At 61.5% G+C, this 15,970-nt stretch overlaps 1 protein-coding gene across 5 annotated transcripts; it reads left to right on the top strand.

Annotated features, from left to right (window-relative positions):
* Window positions 1–3,681: 3,681 nt before the first annotated feature.
* On the top strand, window positions 3,682–15,118 carry CACNB3 (calcium voltage-gated channel auxiliary subunit beta 3). Of its 5 annotated transcripts, none has more exons than XM_055126057.1 (13): window positions 3,682–3,864; window positions 10,303–10,425; window positions 10,574–10,696; window positions 11,032–11,267; window positions 11,484–11,548; window positions 11,742–11,761; window positions 11,920–12,000; window positions 12,167–12,225; window positions 12,330–12,439; window positions 12,664–12,815; window positions 12,934–13,029; window positions 13,149–13,298; window positions 13,854–15,118. In XM_055126057.1, the coding sequence occupies exons 1-13, from the start codon at window positions 3,823–3,825 to the stop codon at window positions 14,166–14,168; spliced, it is 1,572 nt and encodes a 523-aa protein (XP_054982032.1). In that variant the 5' UTR covers window positions 3,682–3,822; the 3' UTR covers window positions 14,169–15,118. The 5 variants fall into 5 exon arrangements, with proteins under 5 accessions (XP_054982032.1, XP_004616785.1, XP_054982031.1 ...); XM_004616728.2 differs by having other exon boundaries at window positions 3,685–3,864; window positions 11,152–11,267; XM_055126056.1 differs by lacking the exon at window positions 3,682–3,864 and adding an exon at window positions 6,357–6,723.
* Window positions 15,119–15,970: the final 852 nt, after the last annotated feature.

The following is a 15,970-nucleotide window of genomic DNA, read 5'->3' as shown; positions in this document are numbered from 1 at the left end:
TCCCATATGGTCCCCTGAGCACAGCCAGGGGTGATTCCTGAGTGCATGAGCCAGGAGTGACCCTTGTGCATTGCTGGGTGTGACCCAAAAAGCAAAAAAACAAAAAAAACCCAACAATTCACACTTCTGGGCCAGAGCAACAGTACAGCGTTTGCCTTGCACGGGGCCCACCTGGGTTCAATCCCTGGTATCCCCAGCTCAGGACTAATTCCTAAGTGCAGAGCTACAAGAAAGCCCTGAGCATCGCTGAGTGTCACCCAAAAAGCCAAAACAAAAACAAACAAAACAATTCACACTTCTGAAAAATTCACATTTCTGTGCCCTGGAAGTGATCCCTGAGCACAGAGTTAGGAGTAAGCCCTGCACACTACCAGGTGTAATCCCCAAGCTAGTAATAATAATAATTAATAATAATGATAATAATAACGGGTGCCAAAGTTCCCTCTATTCCACGCCTCTGAAAAATCTTGGGATGCTTCAGCTGCCCTTCACACAGATCTTTCCCCAAAGAGCCCTCACAGCTCAGCCCTGCACTCCACACCCAGCATCTCAGAACCCCGTTCCGTTCTGTCTCAACTCCAGCTTCCCTGCTGACCACTGGTGCTTCGGAAGCTTATAAACATTAGGGAGTGGAGGAACGACTTGAATTGAGCGCAGGGGGTGTGCAGAAGGGAAAACAGTTGTAGGGCCCAGCCTCCCTGCCCCAGGCTGTCCTTAGGGGTCCTGTCTCTCAGTCCTACTTCCATACAGCAGCGGAGTTCTGCACAACCCCCCTGCAAACCCCTCCCAGTTTCTTCTGTGGAACTGTAATCCCATTGACACGCAATGAGCGGGGAAACATCTCAAACGGAAATAAGCAACCCCCCCCTACTATGCACCAGTGCCTGGGCAGCGAAATCTCTCAAGTCCTCCTTCCCAGGGATCAGAGGAGTCCCCCCATCCATGGAGCAGCCTCAGCGACCATCCTGTGAGTCTGGAAACCACAGAGAGCGCGATCCCTCCAGAGAGCCTGGTGGAAGAAAGGTGCAATCTTGTTGAGTATTGTCAGCAAGAAATTCTTCAGACATATTTATAGCAAATGCTGCGTCAGGGGATAGAGCCTGAAAGTGCCTGGAAGCATCAAATATCACCAGGCCCAGGGGCGGGGCCCAGGAAAGGCTTGGAGATTGTAGCAGGAAGGACTGAGGTCGGCTGTTGGTGGAACTTCCCCAGGGGATCTCTGGAGTTGGCAGCAGGGATTCCCTGTGGAAGCAACTTCTGCAGAGCTTTCTTGGATGAGGAAAGAGCTTTCTGAGTGTCAGTAGAACAGATACAATGGGATGGACATGACGAGGTTTGTTTTGTCCTTGTGGTACACAGATTTATAAATGCCAGGGCCACAAAGGACAGTTGTGCAGATTCTGCCTTGCAGAGGAGGTAAGTGGGGTTCAATCCAGCTCTGGATCAGCAGGGCAACCCCCTGGTACAGAACTGCATGTGCTCAGACTACCAGGGACCCTCCCAATATCCAGAAAAGAGGGAGAGAGGACCCCGGGGGGAGGGGGTTGTGCAGTCTGAGAGAAGCCGGCAAGCAAAGGCTCCAGGGGCATGTCTAGGCTGGTCCTCTCAGCGGGAGTCTGAAGCATCAGGTCAGGATGGGGCCTTCAGGGAGCATGTGGGTCCTGGCCAGGCCCCGAGGGTTCACCTTGCCAGTCATCTCACTAAGGAGGAGCGGGGAGGACGACTCTTGGGGGCTAGGCTCCTAGTTCCAGCTGAGATTTCTACCTTCTCTGGCGGTGGAAGGGAGCAGGGGTGCGTGATCCTGCAGCTGGGGGGACTGAGGGAGAGCTGTGCAGACCTGCCCCCATGAGAGAACCTTCTGGGAGGCTCAGAGAAAAGGCACTGATATTTCTATTTTTAATGTAGGGGGTGGAGAGACCTTGTTCCTGCAATAGGATCAGGGAGAGTCGAGGGAGGGGAGAGGTCCAGGCAGGATGGCTTCCTCGGCCAAAACCCCTCTCTCCCCCTGCTCCTATGGAAACTTAAGCTGCCCCAAGGCCCCGAGGAGCGAGTCCATTAGCTGTGGTCAGGGGGGTGCAGGAGGGAGCCTTCTCCCTTCAGGTTATCTTGAAATGAAAGGCAGAGCTCCTGCGCCCTCTGTAAGAGCCGAAAACCAAGCACAAACAAACCCCAAACAGCTCTGCACACATTTAAAACACACACAGCATCTTTAGGTGCTCGGAATAGTTGAAGCCGGGGTGAGGGTGGGTGACTGGGCGAGACCACAGAGGGCGGGTGGAGGCGCTCTCCAGAGCACTTTGCAGGGTACTCCAGCCTGAGGGGCCGGGGGTGGGCGAGGAGGGAAGAGAGTCCATTATCCCCACACTCAGAAGCCTCTGGAATGGGAGCCAGTGGGGCAAGAGAAATCCTCCAAGATCCCCAGGCTTCGAGGAGTGGAGGCCGGGTCCCAGGGGCTCTCGGGGAAGGGATACAAGACGGGCCCAAAGGACAGTGGCGCTCCCTCCTCCGAAAGAGAAAAGTTCTGAGCAGTGTTGGGGGAAGCTAATGACCTAGGTCCGTCTCCTTCCGGAGGTGTCCATTGGAGCAGTTGGGGACCCCAGCGTCCTCTGTAAGATGAGCGTCGGAGGGAACAGAAGGGCCAATGAGAGGCCGGTCCGTTCGGAAGGGTGCGGCGAGGGCCCTGGCTGGGCTACACCCCGGCGTCCCCCCTTCCCCCGCCGGAACTTGGGCTTGTCCTGTTTGACGTGCCCGTAGAGGGGGGCGGGAGGGGATGCTGGCCTGAGCAGTCCCGAGACTGCACTCCCAGCCGCCTGGACACTGCCGGACTCCACGGGCCGCCCCTGGAAAACCAGGATGGAGGTAGGAGCGACCTAGGATCTCCAAGGAGCCCCGGGGGTGGGGCTAGAGCACAGCCTAGAGTCCCACCCCGGGGTCTGGAGATGGGGCAGCGGCTTCTGGAAAGTAGACGGGGGCGGGGGAGTGGTTCCTGGCTTGGGCCGGGGTCAGGTTCCGAGCTGCGCCCCTTCTGATTCGCGCAGGGCAGCGCCTCCTGCTGGCCGGGCCGGACCCCTGGCGACCAACCGTCGCGCCGGGCGGCGGATGCCACCCCCAGGGCGAGAGCGGTCCGCGCCGGGAGCTGGGGGCGCTGGCGGGGCGGGGAGCCAAAGCCCGCGGCGCCAGAGCCGGCGAAGGGGGCTCTGAGAGGCTCCCCTCGAGCCGGGGGCATCCCCGCCGGGCTGCCTCCGGTCGGGTCCCGCAGGAGCCACAGGGGAATGCGCTCCTGCCAAGGGGGAACGGCCGTGGCCTCCCCGGCACCCGGACGGCGCGCCGGCCCCGGCGCGGACCTTCCTTCTGGGGCCGAAGCCTCGCCCGGCACCTTCCCCGCGCGCCGGAGGCGGGCGCGGCGCTCAGAGCGGGGTGCGGGGAACGGCCGGGAGCCGGTGCCAGCGCCGCGTCCCCACCCGGTGGGGGGGTGGGGGGAACGGAGATAGGGAGACCGAAAGGAGAGGGCGCGGTGTGGATGGGTACCCGCGTCAACAGGGAACGGGCCCCGTGGAGGAGAGACGAAAGAGCAGGGCTGGGAGGCCAGGCGGGCGGAGCGTGACCGAAGAGGCGAGAAAGGAGGGAGAGGGGAGGGAAGGCGGGCGCGCGCTGGGGAGGAGGGAAGAGGGAGGCACCCGGCAGAGGGGAGGGAGCGAGCGGCGCGGCGGGCTGCGGGCGAGGCCCGGCGTGCAGGCGCAAGCCAGCGTGCGAGGCAGCGCCAGGTCCTGCTCCCACCTCGGAGCCCCCGGCCCCGGGAGGGCAGAGGCCGCTAGCCCGTCTATGTCTTTTTCTGACTCCAGTGCAACCTTCCTGCTGAATGAGGTAACGGCGGGCCCTGCCCCGTGGGTGAGAGGAGAGCCCCACTCCACGTTAGGAAGAGGGCTGTGTTGAGGGAGACTGCAGCCATGCAAGACTGCGGGGAGGGAGATGTGTGCGGCGGAGAGGTTCAGGGCGGAAGCAGCAGGTAGAGAGGCAGGGAGTGTCCACAGCTTCTAAGCATGGGGCCCGGGGGTGGGGGACTGATGGACGGGCCAGGAAGGCCACTGGAGAAGGTGGGGTCTGCCAATTCCCCAGTCCTCTCCCGGGTCCCCTGGGGCAGCCTTGCTGCTGGAACGCGCGAGACTGTGGCCTGGTCTGTATCTTAAAGATTGCTTAGGAAATGGAGTTCCACAGGTCCTAGCTCCTCCCTCAGTTTCCCCATTTTATGCTCAAAGACTGATAGCTGCCTAGCTCTCTGGGGCACTTAGAAGATGCGAGTGTATATTCTGGAGGCTTTCAAGAAATCCGATTCCAAATCTGGTCACTCAGGGTTCTTTCCCGCCTGCCTCCACCTGTTCCCCCATGTCCTGCTTCCACGTGCTGGGTGCGGGCCAGCTGCCAGTCTAGCAGCTCTCCTGGAAGGAGCAGGAGGCGCCCCTCCTCCAGACCTTCCCCACCCTTGTGCTCAGCCACGGAGGAAGAAAAGGGGGAGGGGGTTGGAGGCCAGGAGGAGACTGAGGCATTTCACAGGACAGAAACCGACGGGGCTGGCATTGCCTGGAGCAGGGAGGTGCTGGCGAGGTGGGAACCGGAAAGGGATCCTGAATAGCAAACCAGAGATAAGGAATGAGAGGAGCCCGGAGGCTACTGCAAGACCCAGGGGATAGGCACAGGTATGAGGATCCTGAACCCGTTCCCCAGAGGCTAGTTGCCAAGGCAACCCGGGTTTCCTGAGCAGTCTCAGACACCACTGTCCCAGGTGGGAATGAAGACAACACCGTGGTAGGAAAGAATGAGGCAGACGGCAAAGCCAGTTACCTGGACACCTTAGCGGTGCAGGAAGCTCCCCAAAGGCCAGGCCAGGAGAGCAGACTGGGGAGTGCGCAGGCTCTCCCACAGAAAGCAGGGGCCTCAGATGTCTCTTAGCTCTATCTCTTTCACTGTGTGCTTCCTTTCTGCCCCCCTTGGGAAGACAAAAGGAATAGAAAAGACAAAAGGGAAAATGAAAAGGACACAAGGACTTCTGAGGAACTGGGAGAGGGCACCAAAGAGCAAAAACCTGATAGTCTAGACACTTCCAGAGTAGACTCCAACACACAGCCCACTCGGCTATAGTGTTGGATGCAGCTCTGGAGGCAGAGCGCCCCCCACTGGTAAATGATCCCCTCCTCCAGAGGAGCGTCCACATTGTTTGCTGAATGCAGCAGGAGGTGATGCTGGGCAGGGCTGGACAGCACCGCTCACAGGGCCGACTCAAGTCCGCCTTGAGATGGGTCCTGCCCTTTTTCTTGCCCGGGAAGATGGACAGGCCGCCAAGAGGGAAGCCAGTAGGCCGGATGCTCCACTCCTCTGCTCAGGCTTTCTTCCCTGAGGCCCTTTAAACCCTATCAGAGTTTTGCTTTTTCAGATTCCCTCTTAGGCCAGGAAGGCAAATAAGTAAGCAGGTGTCTTATTAACTCTCGTCGGTGTGAAAAAGTGGGGATGCGCAAGCAAGAATATGGGTGGGCAACCAAGATTCAAATGAATGATTCTGCGCAGGAGATGAAAAAAGGGGAGTTCAAATGGGTGGATCTTCGTGCGGGGGGGGGTCATCAAGAAGGGGCCATTGTGGTCTCCAATCCCCAAGCGCAGGGCTCCTTCGCAAGGGAAGGGACGGTCGATCTGGCCTCCTCCCCACCGCGAAATCTTTGCTAGGCAGGAATCTGTCCTTATAGTGGCCGACTCGGGGACCCCCGCCCTTCCTCCTCCCAGCTCCAACCGAGCCCCATAATCCTTCAGGCTCACCTAAAACCGCCCTTCGCTGCCCCAGTCCCCATGGGTACCTAGGAGGAATCCTTGGCGAGCAGGTGAGGAAGAGAACCCCGGTCCCCGCCAGGGGTGAAAACTGCTGCGCAACAGGTGTGGGCGGCTGGACCCCAAATATCCCCCCACGGCTCGGAGCCGAGGGCCCGGGCGGCCGCACTGCGGGGGCCGAGCACCTGGCGGGGCAGGAGCTCCCGGCGCGCCGCGGCTGGGATCCCCGGGTCGCGCCTTCCCGGTAACACCGTGGGGGTTGCTTTGGGGGTCCCCTGGACGGCCCAGGCCCGGACACGCCGCCTCTCTCGCCCGCCGCCGCTGCTCCCCGGCCCCCGGCCGGCCTCTCCCGTCGCCCCCCAACCGCCGCACCCCTGCTCCCGCTCCCCGGCGCCCCCGGCCTCCCCTCCCCCTCCCCTTTGTTCCCCGGCCGGGCCTTTCCGGGGCCGCCGCGCGTCCGGCCGCAGCGCCCCTCGCCCCGCCTCCCGCCGCCCCGGCCCGCGCGTCTCCCCGCCCCTTCCTCCCGCAGCCCCGCGGGCCTGGAGGTGCGGGGGGACCCACCTCGGGCCCGGCCCTCGGCGCTCCCCGCGCCCCGCCTCTGCCGGGAGGGGGTCAGGTGGGCGGGCGCTATTGTTCCCCGCGCCGGCGCCGGCCTCCTCGGGCGCGCGGGGTGGGACCGCAGGCTTCGGGGGGCGGGGAGCAGATCGGGGCTGGAGCCGCTGGGCTTCGCGCTCGCTCGCTCCTGCGCGCCGCTCGCTGCCTCCCGGCCGCCGCCCGCAGGCTGCGGGGCTCGCTGGTCCCTCGGGCGCGGCCCGCCGCCCCCGCCCCCGCGCCGCTCGCCCCACCTCCCCGCCCGGATTCCCCATGTATGACGACTCCTACGTGCCCGGGTTTGAGGACTCGGAGGCGGTGAGTGCCTGCGATGGGGGTGGGGAAGTTGGGGAACCCTGGCTGGCCCCCGGCCTCGCCCCCAGTTCAGGACTTTGACAGACGCTTCTGTTGCGGGGCAAGGCGTGTGCAGAAAGGGGCGAAGGGTTTCCCGTGCCAGGACCCTCCAGGACCATGTCTAAGCCCAGAGGCATCGACTGAGATAGAAGTCTCAAGCAGGTGGCCCCAGCGCCACGGGAGGAAAGGAGAGAGGGGAGGGAAGGACCGGGGTGGGGGCGCCGCGGACCGCAGCGGGCCCTGGTAGGGTCTGGAGTTCTGGAGGCAGAGTTCATGGGGGGCGCGCACCACAGCTGCAGAAGAGGCTGGCGGTGGGGGAGGGGAATGCAGACCCCCATGGGACACTTGGGGGGGGCAAGAGAAGATCAGAGGGTCACCCCCAAGCCCTTCCTGAGCAGGCTCCGCCGCCTGAGCACCTCCATCGCTCCCTCCTGGCCACCCCGAACATCACCCCATCTCCTCGCTCTGCCTCCAGGCAGCTTCTCTCTCGGGCTGGAAACTGGCACCCAGCACCAGGCTGGGCCAGCTGGCAGAGCCCCATCCCTTCCACGCCTCCCGCTGAGCGGCCAGAGCAGCATGGAGGGCCTGGGCTGGAGAGGAAGCTCTCCGCTCAGAGAACCAGGCAACCAATAAATATTTAATTCTCCTCTTTGCTTTTATCTCCTGACCCACTGAGACAAATCAGCTCATTAGGCAGTGATTCCCGGAGCCATGAGCAAGATGGGGCCTGGAGAGATGGGGCAAGATGGGGTGCACCTTTCCAGCCCCGCCTGCAAACCTCCACTAGGTTGACTTCTTCGGAGTGTCTGTCACCATGGAGTGTGGTGGGGCAGTGTCCGAGGCTTCTGCCACTTCTTGCTGCCAGGCTCAGTATAAACAACCCCGCGCCCTTCTCTGCAGCGGGGCTCCAACTGAGCCCTATTCCCCATTGGGCCTCTGGGACTCATTGCATTAGAACTAGAGCAGATGATGTTGAAGGCTCTGGTGGGCACTTGTTTCTGACAGTTGAGGGGATAGCTGGCTTGGGTGCAAAGGTGTGCTCATGAAGGGACCTCTCTGTGTGTGGACTGGAAGACCCTAGAAGTTTCTTCCCATCCCTGGTGAGAAGGCAAGGGCTACTGCAGGGGAAAGATTCTGTAGTGGGTGTGGGGTGGCCTCCTGCTGACCATGTGCCCTTCCACTCCTCTGATTCCGGGTCCCCCTCCCTCCCCCTCTTCCCTTTCTCTCACCAGGCTCCTTGCTCTTCTGAGGCCCCCTCTGAAGCAGTAGGAGGGAGATCAGGCTCTAAATAAATCCACCGGCTCATCTCCCTCCTCTCCTTCCCCCGTGCCAGGCGAGAGTGGCGCTGCCTCCTGCCCACACACTCACCAACAAGGGGGGCACCACCAGGGCACTGTGCCAAACTCCTGGCGGTTCCGAAGAACTAGATCTCTGGGTGTAAGAAAGGGTAAGGGGAGATGAGACTCCCCGAGTATCTCTGGGGCCCAGTTCTGCCGACTTCAAGAGACGGGAGGCCTGGGGGAACTCTGAGGCCCGGGCAGTGAGCAGGAAGGCTCCGTCTCGAGCCTGGTTTGTTCCCTTTCGAGAGAGGTCCTGCAGCCCACTGGGCAGGAGGCCTGGTGACCCAGATGTCAGGCGGGGACGTGAGATTCTGAACTGGGCTGCGAACAGAGCCAGGGTCAGTCTGTCTTGTACTTGTCACCGGGCTGCTGCCTGTTCTGCTCCCTGCGACGGTCATAACCCACGGAGCTGTCCCCTGTGTCCTCAGGCAGGGACGGCCTCCCGCCTCCTGCTGACAGTGCAAAGGTTCTTCCTGGGGCGCAGCCTCCGTCTCCTACTGCCACGCCAGCCATGTTCCTTCTCGAGAGGACTCTCTTGCTCTGTGAAATGAAGGGAGTCGTGTCCCTCCCCCTCTGCGCTACATTCACACTGTCGAGCTGGACAGTCTTTACTTGGGCTCTGGGGCCAAGGCTGGCTCCACGCTAATGGTTCTCATGCCAGTGGTTGACGGGAGCTGCGCTTGCAGTGGATGTAGGGGTGTGAGTTTGTCTTCTCCACTGAGTTTGGTTTCAGCCCCTTCTGTAAGTGGGCAGCCAGAGAACATGTGCACGCGCGAGCATGTGTGTGTGTGTGTGTGTGTGTGTGTGTGTGTGTGTGTGTGTGTGCGAGCACACGCACATACACACACAGCAGGATCTACCCACAAAAGAGGGAAACTGAGGCTGAAAACAAAAGATTCCCTTTTCCTGGGGCCAAAGAGATAGCACAACAGGTGAGGCGCTTACCTTGCAGGCGGCCAACTTCCAGCATCCCATATGGTTCCTTGAATCTGCCAGGAGTAATTCCTGAGTGAGAAGTCAGGAGTAACCCCTGAGCACTGCCGATGTGGCCCAAACTCCCCTACCCTGCAAAAAAACAAAGAAATTCCCTTTTCCCTAGACTGAGGAGGAAACCCAGACCTCGGCATTCTGGCACTCTGCGGCCTCCCCTAGCTTGAAGGTGATCTCTCTGACCTGCCAGAGACCCTTCCAGCACAGGCTCAAACTCCTGGCCCGCTGCCAAAGCCCCCCTGACAGCAGCAGGCTCCCACGCCTGGCCTGTGTTGCCTGGCACCACCCTGGCCTTCCCTCCGGGCTGCGCCCCCAGGGAGGCGGGAGAGGTAGGCTGGGAGGCGTGGCTGTGCTTTGTGTGTCTTCTCCGGGTCCTGTTTGCTGTCCACACCTGGCCAGCGCCCAGCAGGGGTAAGAGCAGAGAGGGGGCAGAGTGGGGGGGCGGTTCTGAGCCTTCTCATCCTGGAGGGGAAGGAACAGAGGAGAGGTCCGTGTTTTTGTTTTCTGTGTTTGCGGTGTTGAGGGTTGAACCCAGGGCATCATACACGGCGCAGCAAATGCTCTAGAGCCACAGCCACGGCACAGCCCCAAGTTTCTTCTGACTGTTCCCAGGCGGGGATGCTCCTCCAGACATTCGTGTTGCGGGGGGAGGGTGGGCCAGTGCACCACGCCTGGTGGTGCTCAAGGGCTATTCTTGATAATGCTTAGGGAACCAGATGTGGAGCCAAGGACCAAACTGGAGTCAGCAAGGCAGGCACCTTAGCCCTGTTCTGCCTCTCCGCCCCCCCACCCCCAGGCATTTTAAAGGGATAATCTGCAGGTGCTTTGCAGGCCCATGTGAACGTGAGGGCTGGGGCTCCTGAATTCAGAATCTCCTCCACTGTCTTCTCTTCAGTACATCTTCCTTCCCTCTGCCTCGGAGGACATGTAGAAGGGAGAACAGGGAGGCAGGAGGGAAGGGAAGGCGCTATTCAAAGCTGCAGTATTAATAGGCCTGGGGGAGGGGCCCTCTCTTTGCAGAGAGAGGCTGGGCAGACTTTGCTGGGGCCTGGAGGCACTCAGCCCTGCTCCTGGAGACAGGAGGGTGCTCCGGGGCTTGGCCACTGCAGACACTGAGCGATGGGGATCAGTGGAGCCAGCCCTGTGGGTTAGGTGCCTCTGGGGTACTCTTTGTGCCTGAGCCCAGGGTCATCTCTTCTCCCACCCGTGCCAGGGTTCAGCCGACTCTTACACCAGCCGCCCGTCTCTGGACTCTGACGTGTCCCTGGAGGAGGACCGGGAGAGTGCCCGGCGGGAGGTGGAGAGCCAGGCCCAGCAGCAGCTCGAAAGGGCCAAGGTAGCAGCTCGGGCTTGGGGGGGGGGCTATCGGGGAGGCCTGGAGGCAGCTGGGACTCAGCCCCCGCCTGCAGCCTTTGCTACTGGGGGTGCTTCGGGGAAGGTGTGCTCTGAGGTGCTCCTCGTTTGCTCCCGTGCTCGTCCTCCAGCACAAACCTGTGGCCTTCGCTGTGAGGACCAATGTCAGCTACTGTGGCGTCTTGGATGAGGAGTGCCCAGTCCAGGGCTCCGGAGTCAACTTCGAGGCCAAAGACTTTCTGCACATTAAAGAGGTGACTTGCCCTGTGCCCCCAAAGAAGCCACGTAATTACCTGCTCTGGCTGCAGCTTCCTGGCCCCTTCCTCCGGCCCTCACTTCTGTTTATGGTCTGTGGGCCACTCCCAGCAGTCCTCAAGGGTTACTCAGGATTTGGGGACCCATCTGGGATGCTGGGGATCAAACCTGGGTTGGCCACCTGCCCCTTACTTACTCCCACTCCTTCCCTCTTGCCCCTGACACACACCAGCCCTCTCATACCCGAAGCACTAGTCAGGCTGCCGAGCCCCTCCTGGGCTGACCCCCTTCCCACCAAGGAAGGAGTCAGACTGGCTGCCTCACGGTCCCCCAGACCTGGCAGCCTCTCCTGCGCCTGCCCTTGCCCTTCGCGCCCTTCACGCCTCCCTGGGCCTTTCACGGAAGAGCTGGAACTGGGGCCTGCCACGTTCTCTCACCGCCTCACCCCCTGCAGAAGTACAGCAATGACTGGTGGATCGGGCGGCTAGTGAAGGAGGGCGGCGACATCGCCTTCATCCCCAGCCCCCAGCGCCTGGAGAGCATCCGGCTGAAGCAGGAGCAGAAGGCCAGGTGAGAGCAGGGCTGGCGCAGTGAACACCCCCAAGCCAGTGTCCTCTTCCCTCGGGCACGTTGCGACCCCCACCCTCACACACCCTCAGCACAGATACAGGTACATACACAGCACACCCTTCTTGCTAGGTAAGATCTCAGGAAACGTACACAGCTACGAAGCAACATGCAGCACCCACCCAGTGATGCTTAACTGACCTCCCTTTCTGCTCCCAGGAGATCCGGGAACCCCTCCAGCCTGAGTGACATTGGCAATCGACGCTCCCCTCCTCCGTCTCTAGGTAGCCTTCCCCAGCCCGCTAAGAGGGAAATGGAGCTTCTCCCCCCCCCCCCCCGGGAACTGTGTGGGAAGGGGCTGGTGGAGGGACCGGAAGCCGGGTGAAGCCCCAGGGCTCCCCTAAGGAAGGAAAGTCCTGCCCCCAGGACCTTCTCTCCTGTCACCAACGTTCATCTTTTATTTTCTTTTCCAAAAAGCCAAGCAGAAGCAAAAGCAGGTGAGTCAGGAATGGATGGGGGGGGGGGGGCGCTGTGGCAGTGGGGCTGTGTTCCATTGCTGGTGGGGCAGGAGAGCAGGAGAGGGTCCGACTTCTGAGTCTGAGCCCTGCCAGACGGTGGGGCCCTGGCGGGGCCTGACCACAGTTCAATTCTGCAGGCAGAACACGTGCCCCCATATGATGTGGTGCCCTCCATGCGGCCTGTGGTGCTGGTGGGACCCTCTCTGAAAGGCTATGAGGTAGGAAGAGGGCCGTGTCCCGTCATCTCCTTGGGCGTACAGGGCTCAGGGACAGTGGGAGGCGGATTCTCTCTTGGGTATCCAGGAGAAGTGGTTGAGCTCTGGGCCAGGCCTGAAGTTGTGGCCTTCAGCCAATCCCGTGCCTTTTGCCCCGCGCCTCCCCCAGGTCACGGACATGATGCAGAAGGCTCTCTTCGACTTCCTCAAACACAGGTTTGACGGCAGGTAAGAGGAGCGTGAGCTGCAGGAAGGGCAAGTTCACGGGCCTGGGCGAAGTGGGGCCTGACCTTCCCACAGAAGGGCACAGGGCCACTCTCCGTGCATGCCAGGATCTCCATCACCCGAGTCACGGCCGACCTCTCCCTGGCAAAGCGCTCTGTGCTCAACAATCCTGGCAAGAGGACCATCATCGAGCGCTCTTCCGCCCGCTCCAGCATTGGTGAGGGTCCTCTGCGGTTCTTGGCACAGCCCCCCCAACCCAGTCCCTTCCTCCTCTCTCGCCCCTGCCCATCCCCCTCCGTGCTGTCCAGTGCTCCCAGACCCGCGGAACACTCTCTCCCTCCGGCTCCCTGTCCCCACAATCCGGGTGCCCTCGCTGCCCAATGAAGTGGGAAGCAGGGGAGCAGTTCCTGGCAAGCAGCCCCTCGCCTCTCCCTGCCCCAGCTGAGGTGCAGAGCGAGATTGAACGCATATTCGAGCTGGCCAAGTCCCTGCAGCTGGTGGTGTTGGATGCAGACACAATCAACCACCCAGCACAGCTGGCCAAAACCTCGCTGGCTCCCATCATCGTCTTTGTCAAAGTCTCATCCCCGAAGGTAAGTCACGGCGGTGGAGGGGGCCCCTGCACAGTCGCCCCCAGAACTCGTTGTGCTCTGCAGGACGCCAGTCCCCTGTTCCTGCTGCCTGTCTGGCCCGCCTCTGCCCTCCCCGCAGGTCCTGCAGCGGCTCATCCGCTCCCGGGGCAAGTCTCAGATGAAGCACCTCACTGTGCAGATGATGGCGTATGATAAGCTGGTGCAGTGCCCCCCGGTGAGTGCCCGAAGCCCTCCCACCCCGTGCCCTCTGGCTCTTCCGGAGCAGAAGGAGGCTACCAGGGAGGGGCTGTGCTGGCACGAAGCCAGCAGTCCTCCCCCCTCCCCTCCCCCCAGGAGTCATTTGATGTGATTCTGGATGAGAACCAGCTGGAGGATGCCTGCGAGCACCTGGCTGAATATCTGGAGGTTTACTGGAGGGCCACCCACCACCCAGCGCCAGGCCCTGGGCTTCTGGGCCCTCCCGGCACCATTCCTGGACTTCAGGTAACCATTTGTTGTGGGCAACGTGCTCAGGCTTAGCTGCTCAAAGTCCTGCCCCTTCTCCACTCCCAGCATCCTTGGCCAGAGGGACAGGGAAGTTAGCTCGAAGTTCAAAGTAGGGCGAAGGGGGGCTGGAGCGATAGCACAGCGGGTAGGGCGTTTGCCTTGTACTCTGCCAACCCGGGTTCAAATCCCAGCATCCCATATGGTCCCCTGAGCACCGTCAGGGGTGATTCCTGAGTGCATGAGCCAGGAGTGACCCCTGTGCATCGCCAGGTGTGACCCAAAAAGCAAAAAAAACAAAAAACAAAAAAATCAAAGTAGGGCGAAGGGCGAAGGGCCTTCCCGCTAGAAAAGGGGATCAGCAGGTGAGAGAGTTCGAGAGAAGCGAATCTCCGGTCCGCCTGAAGGCCAGGCTGAATCCCACAGGAAGCTCCAGTCCTCATTCCCGAGAGGGAGAACGCCCCAGAGGATTGAGGGAGTTTGAATCCCCCACCCCACGGGAGGGCGGTGGGGTCCGGGTCTGGCTCCCCCCTTCCAGTTGTCGTGTTGCTGCAGAACCAGCAGCTGCTGGGGGAGCGCGGCGAGGAGCACTCGCCACTGGAGCGCGACAGCTTGATGCCGTCTGACGAGGCCAGTGAGAGCTCCCGCCAGGCCTGGACTGGCTCCTCCCAGCGCAGCTCCCGCCACCTGGAGGAGGACTATGCAGACGCCTACCAGGACCTGTACCAGCCTCACCGCCAGCACACTTCGGGGCTGCCCAGTGCGAACGGGCATGACCCCCAAGATCGACTCTTAGTCCAGGACTCGGAGCACAACCACAATGACCGGAACTGGCAGCGCAACCGGCCCTGGCCCAAGGACAGCTACTGAGCACCTCCGGCTGCCCCCGGCAGCGCCGGCACGGCTGGCTGGGCCCCCTCCGGGCAGGCTGGAGTTAGGCTGGCATTAGGCTGGCACTAGGCTCAGCCCCCACGACCCCCTGCCCAGCCCCAGCTCCACGGCTGCCTGTGGTCCCCCAGTTCTGGGAAAAACAGAGGGCCCCTCACCTCCTGGGCAGTGACCCCCTAGGCTCTCGTTCAGGTACTAGCTGTGTGTGCTGCGCCCCCAGCACCTCCTCCTCCTGCACAAGAAACTGCCTCACTGGACAGTGCCCTCGGGCCGGGACCCCTTAGCAAGGGCCTTCCCACCAGACTCAGGGAAGGGGTGCCCTCCCAGTGACAAGAGGCTGGGGTCCCGGCAGCATGGCCTGAGGGGAGACACTGGTCCCTGGGCGGGCACAAGTCCAAACCGCCAGGAACTCGGGCTTGTGCTGGGGCCCCGTGAGCCCCACTCACCTCACTGCCACACTCAGAAACAGACAATCACACCCACGAGGCTGGAGCCGCGGCAGGTGACGCTCAGGCCAGTGGCCGTGCAGACGGAACTAGGGAAGGGCTCTCCACCCCGCCATGAAGCGTCTGGACATCTCACAGGCCCAGGGACCAGGCGCAGGATGGAGCCAAATGACAGATGGAAGCCAACCTGGATTAGGGGTTTGGGAAGCAAGAGCTTGTGTAGCAGAGAACATAAGGAACAGCTTCGGGGCCCCCCTCCCCCTCCTGCTCTCGCATCCTATCATTCCTGTCCTTGCCCCCATGACTCCTGGGGAATAGTGGGCCCCGACTCCATCCCTAACTCACAGCTTGTGAAGTTTGGGTTCATTAGGGAGAGGTCACAGCCTCCCGCCTCCCCTTGCCTTATGACTAGTGTGTGACCTCCAGCGCATGCTCCACGGACCCTGCCCCATCTCACGTCATCACTAATAAACATCCTGCACAGCCGCTCGGCTCCTGTCTGGGTTTGTCAGCTCGGGGTGCATGCACTAGAGGCTGAGACCCCCCCACCCTGGACCCAGGGAAAGGAAACAAGGACAGAGCAGCAGGAAGTGCTGTTCGTGGGGGTCCCCACCCCTACCCCTGATTAGGGGCCTGGAGGCAAACCATTAGCAGCACAGAGGAGACCTGTTCTAGAAGGTGGAAAGGCCAAGTCACAGTGTCACAGGCCACTCTCAAGCTGCAACTTGAATTGTTCTTGCCCAGCTTTCTGGAGGGTAGGAGCAGTATTTGTTTTCATTTGGGGGCCACACTCAGTGGTGCTCAGGAGGTCCTCCTGGCTCTGCACTCAGGAATTATCCCTGGTTGTGCCTGGGGGACCAATATCAGGCACTGAACCCGGGTGAGCCAAGCACTCTACCCACTGTACTACTGCTCCAGCCAAGAGGAAGACAAACACCCTACCCGCTGTACCATGGCTCTGGTACGGGGCAGGGGCAATACTGAGGGGCAGGGGAGGACCCAGGCACTGCAGCTCTCACAGGGTCCTAACTTGGGCAGGCAGGCTCCACCCGTCATCCCTCAGACCTGTCCATCTCCATGCACCGTAAACAAAGGCGTACCGCACCCGTGGGGAGAGTGACGGCTGGGAGCACTCTCAGTGACAAGTGGCAGTGAGGGATGGGTGGGAGAGTGAGTGACAGGTGGGAGAATGACAAGTGGGAGCAACAGGGGAGTGAGGGGTGGGAGGAGGGGGAGTGAGCGGCAGGTGGAAGTGAGGGGTGGGCATGAGGGGAGTGAGTGATCGGTGGAGTGAGCTGTGGGTGGTAGGGTGACAGGTGGGAGATTGGCCCATTCCTG

Source organism: Sorex araneus, chromosome 2, assembly GCF_027595985.1.
Source record: "Sorex araneus isolate mSorAra2 chromosome 2, mSorAra2.pri, whole genome shotgun sequence".
Taxonomy (NCBI): Eukaryota; Metazoa; Chordata; class Mammalia; order Eulipotyphla; family Soricidae; genus Sorex; species Sorex araneus.
Note: the sequence above shows the minus strand (reverse complement) of the source record. Positions and strands in the feature narration are given on the sequence as shown.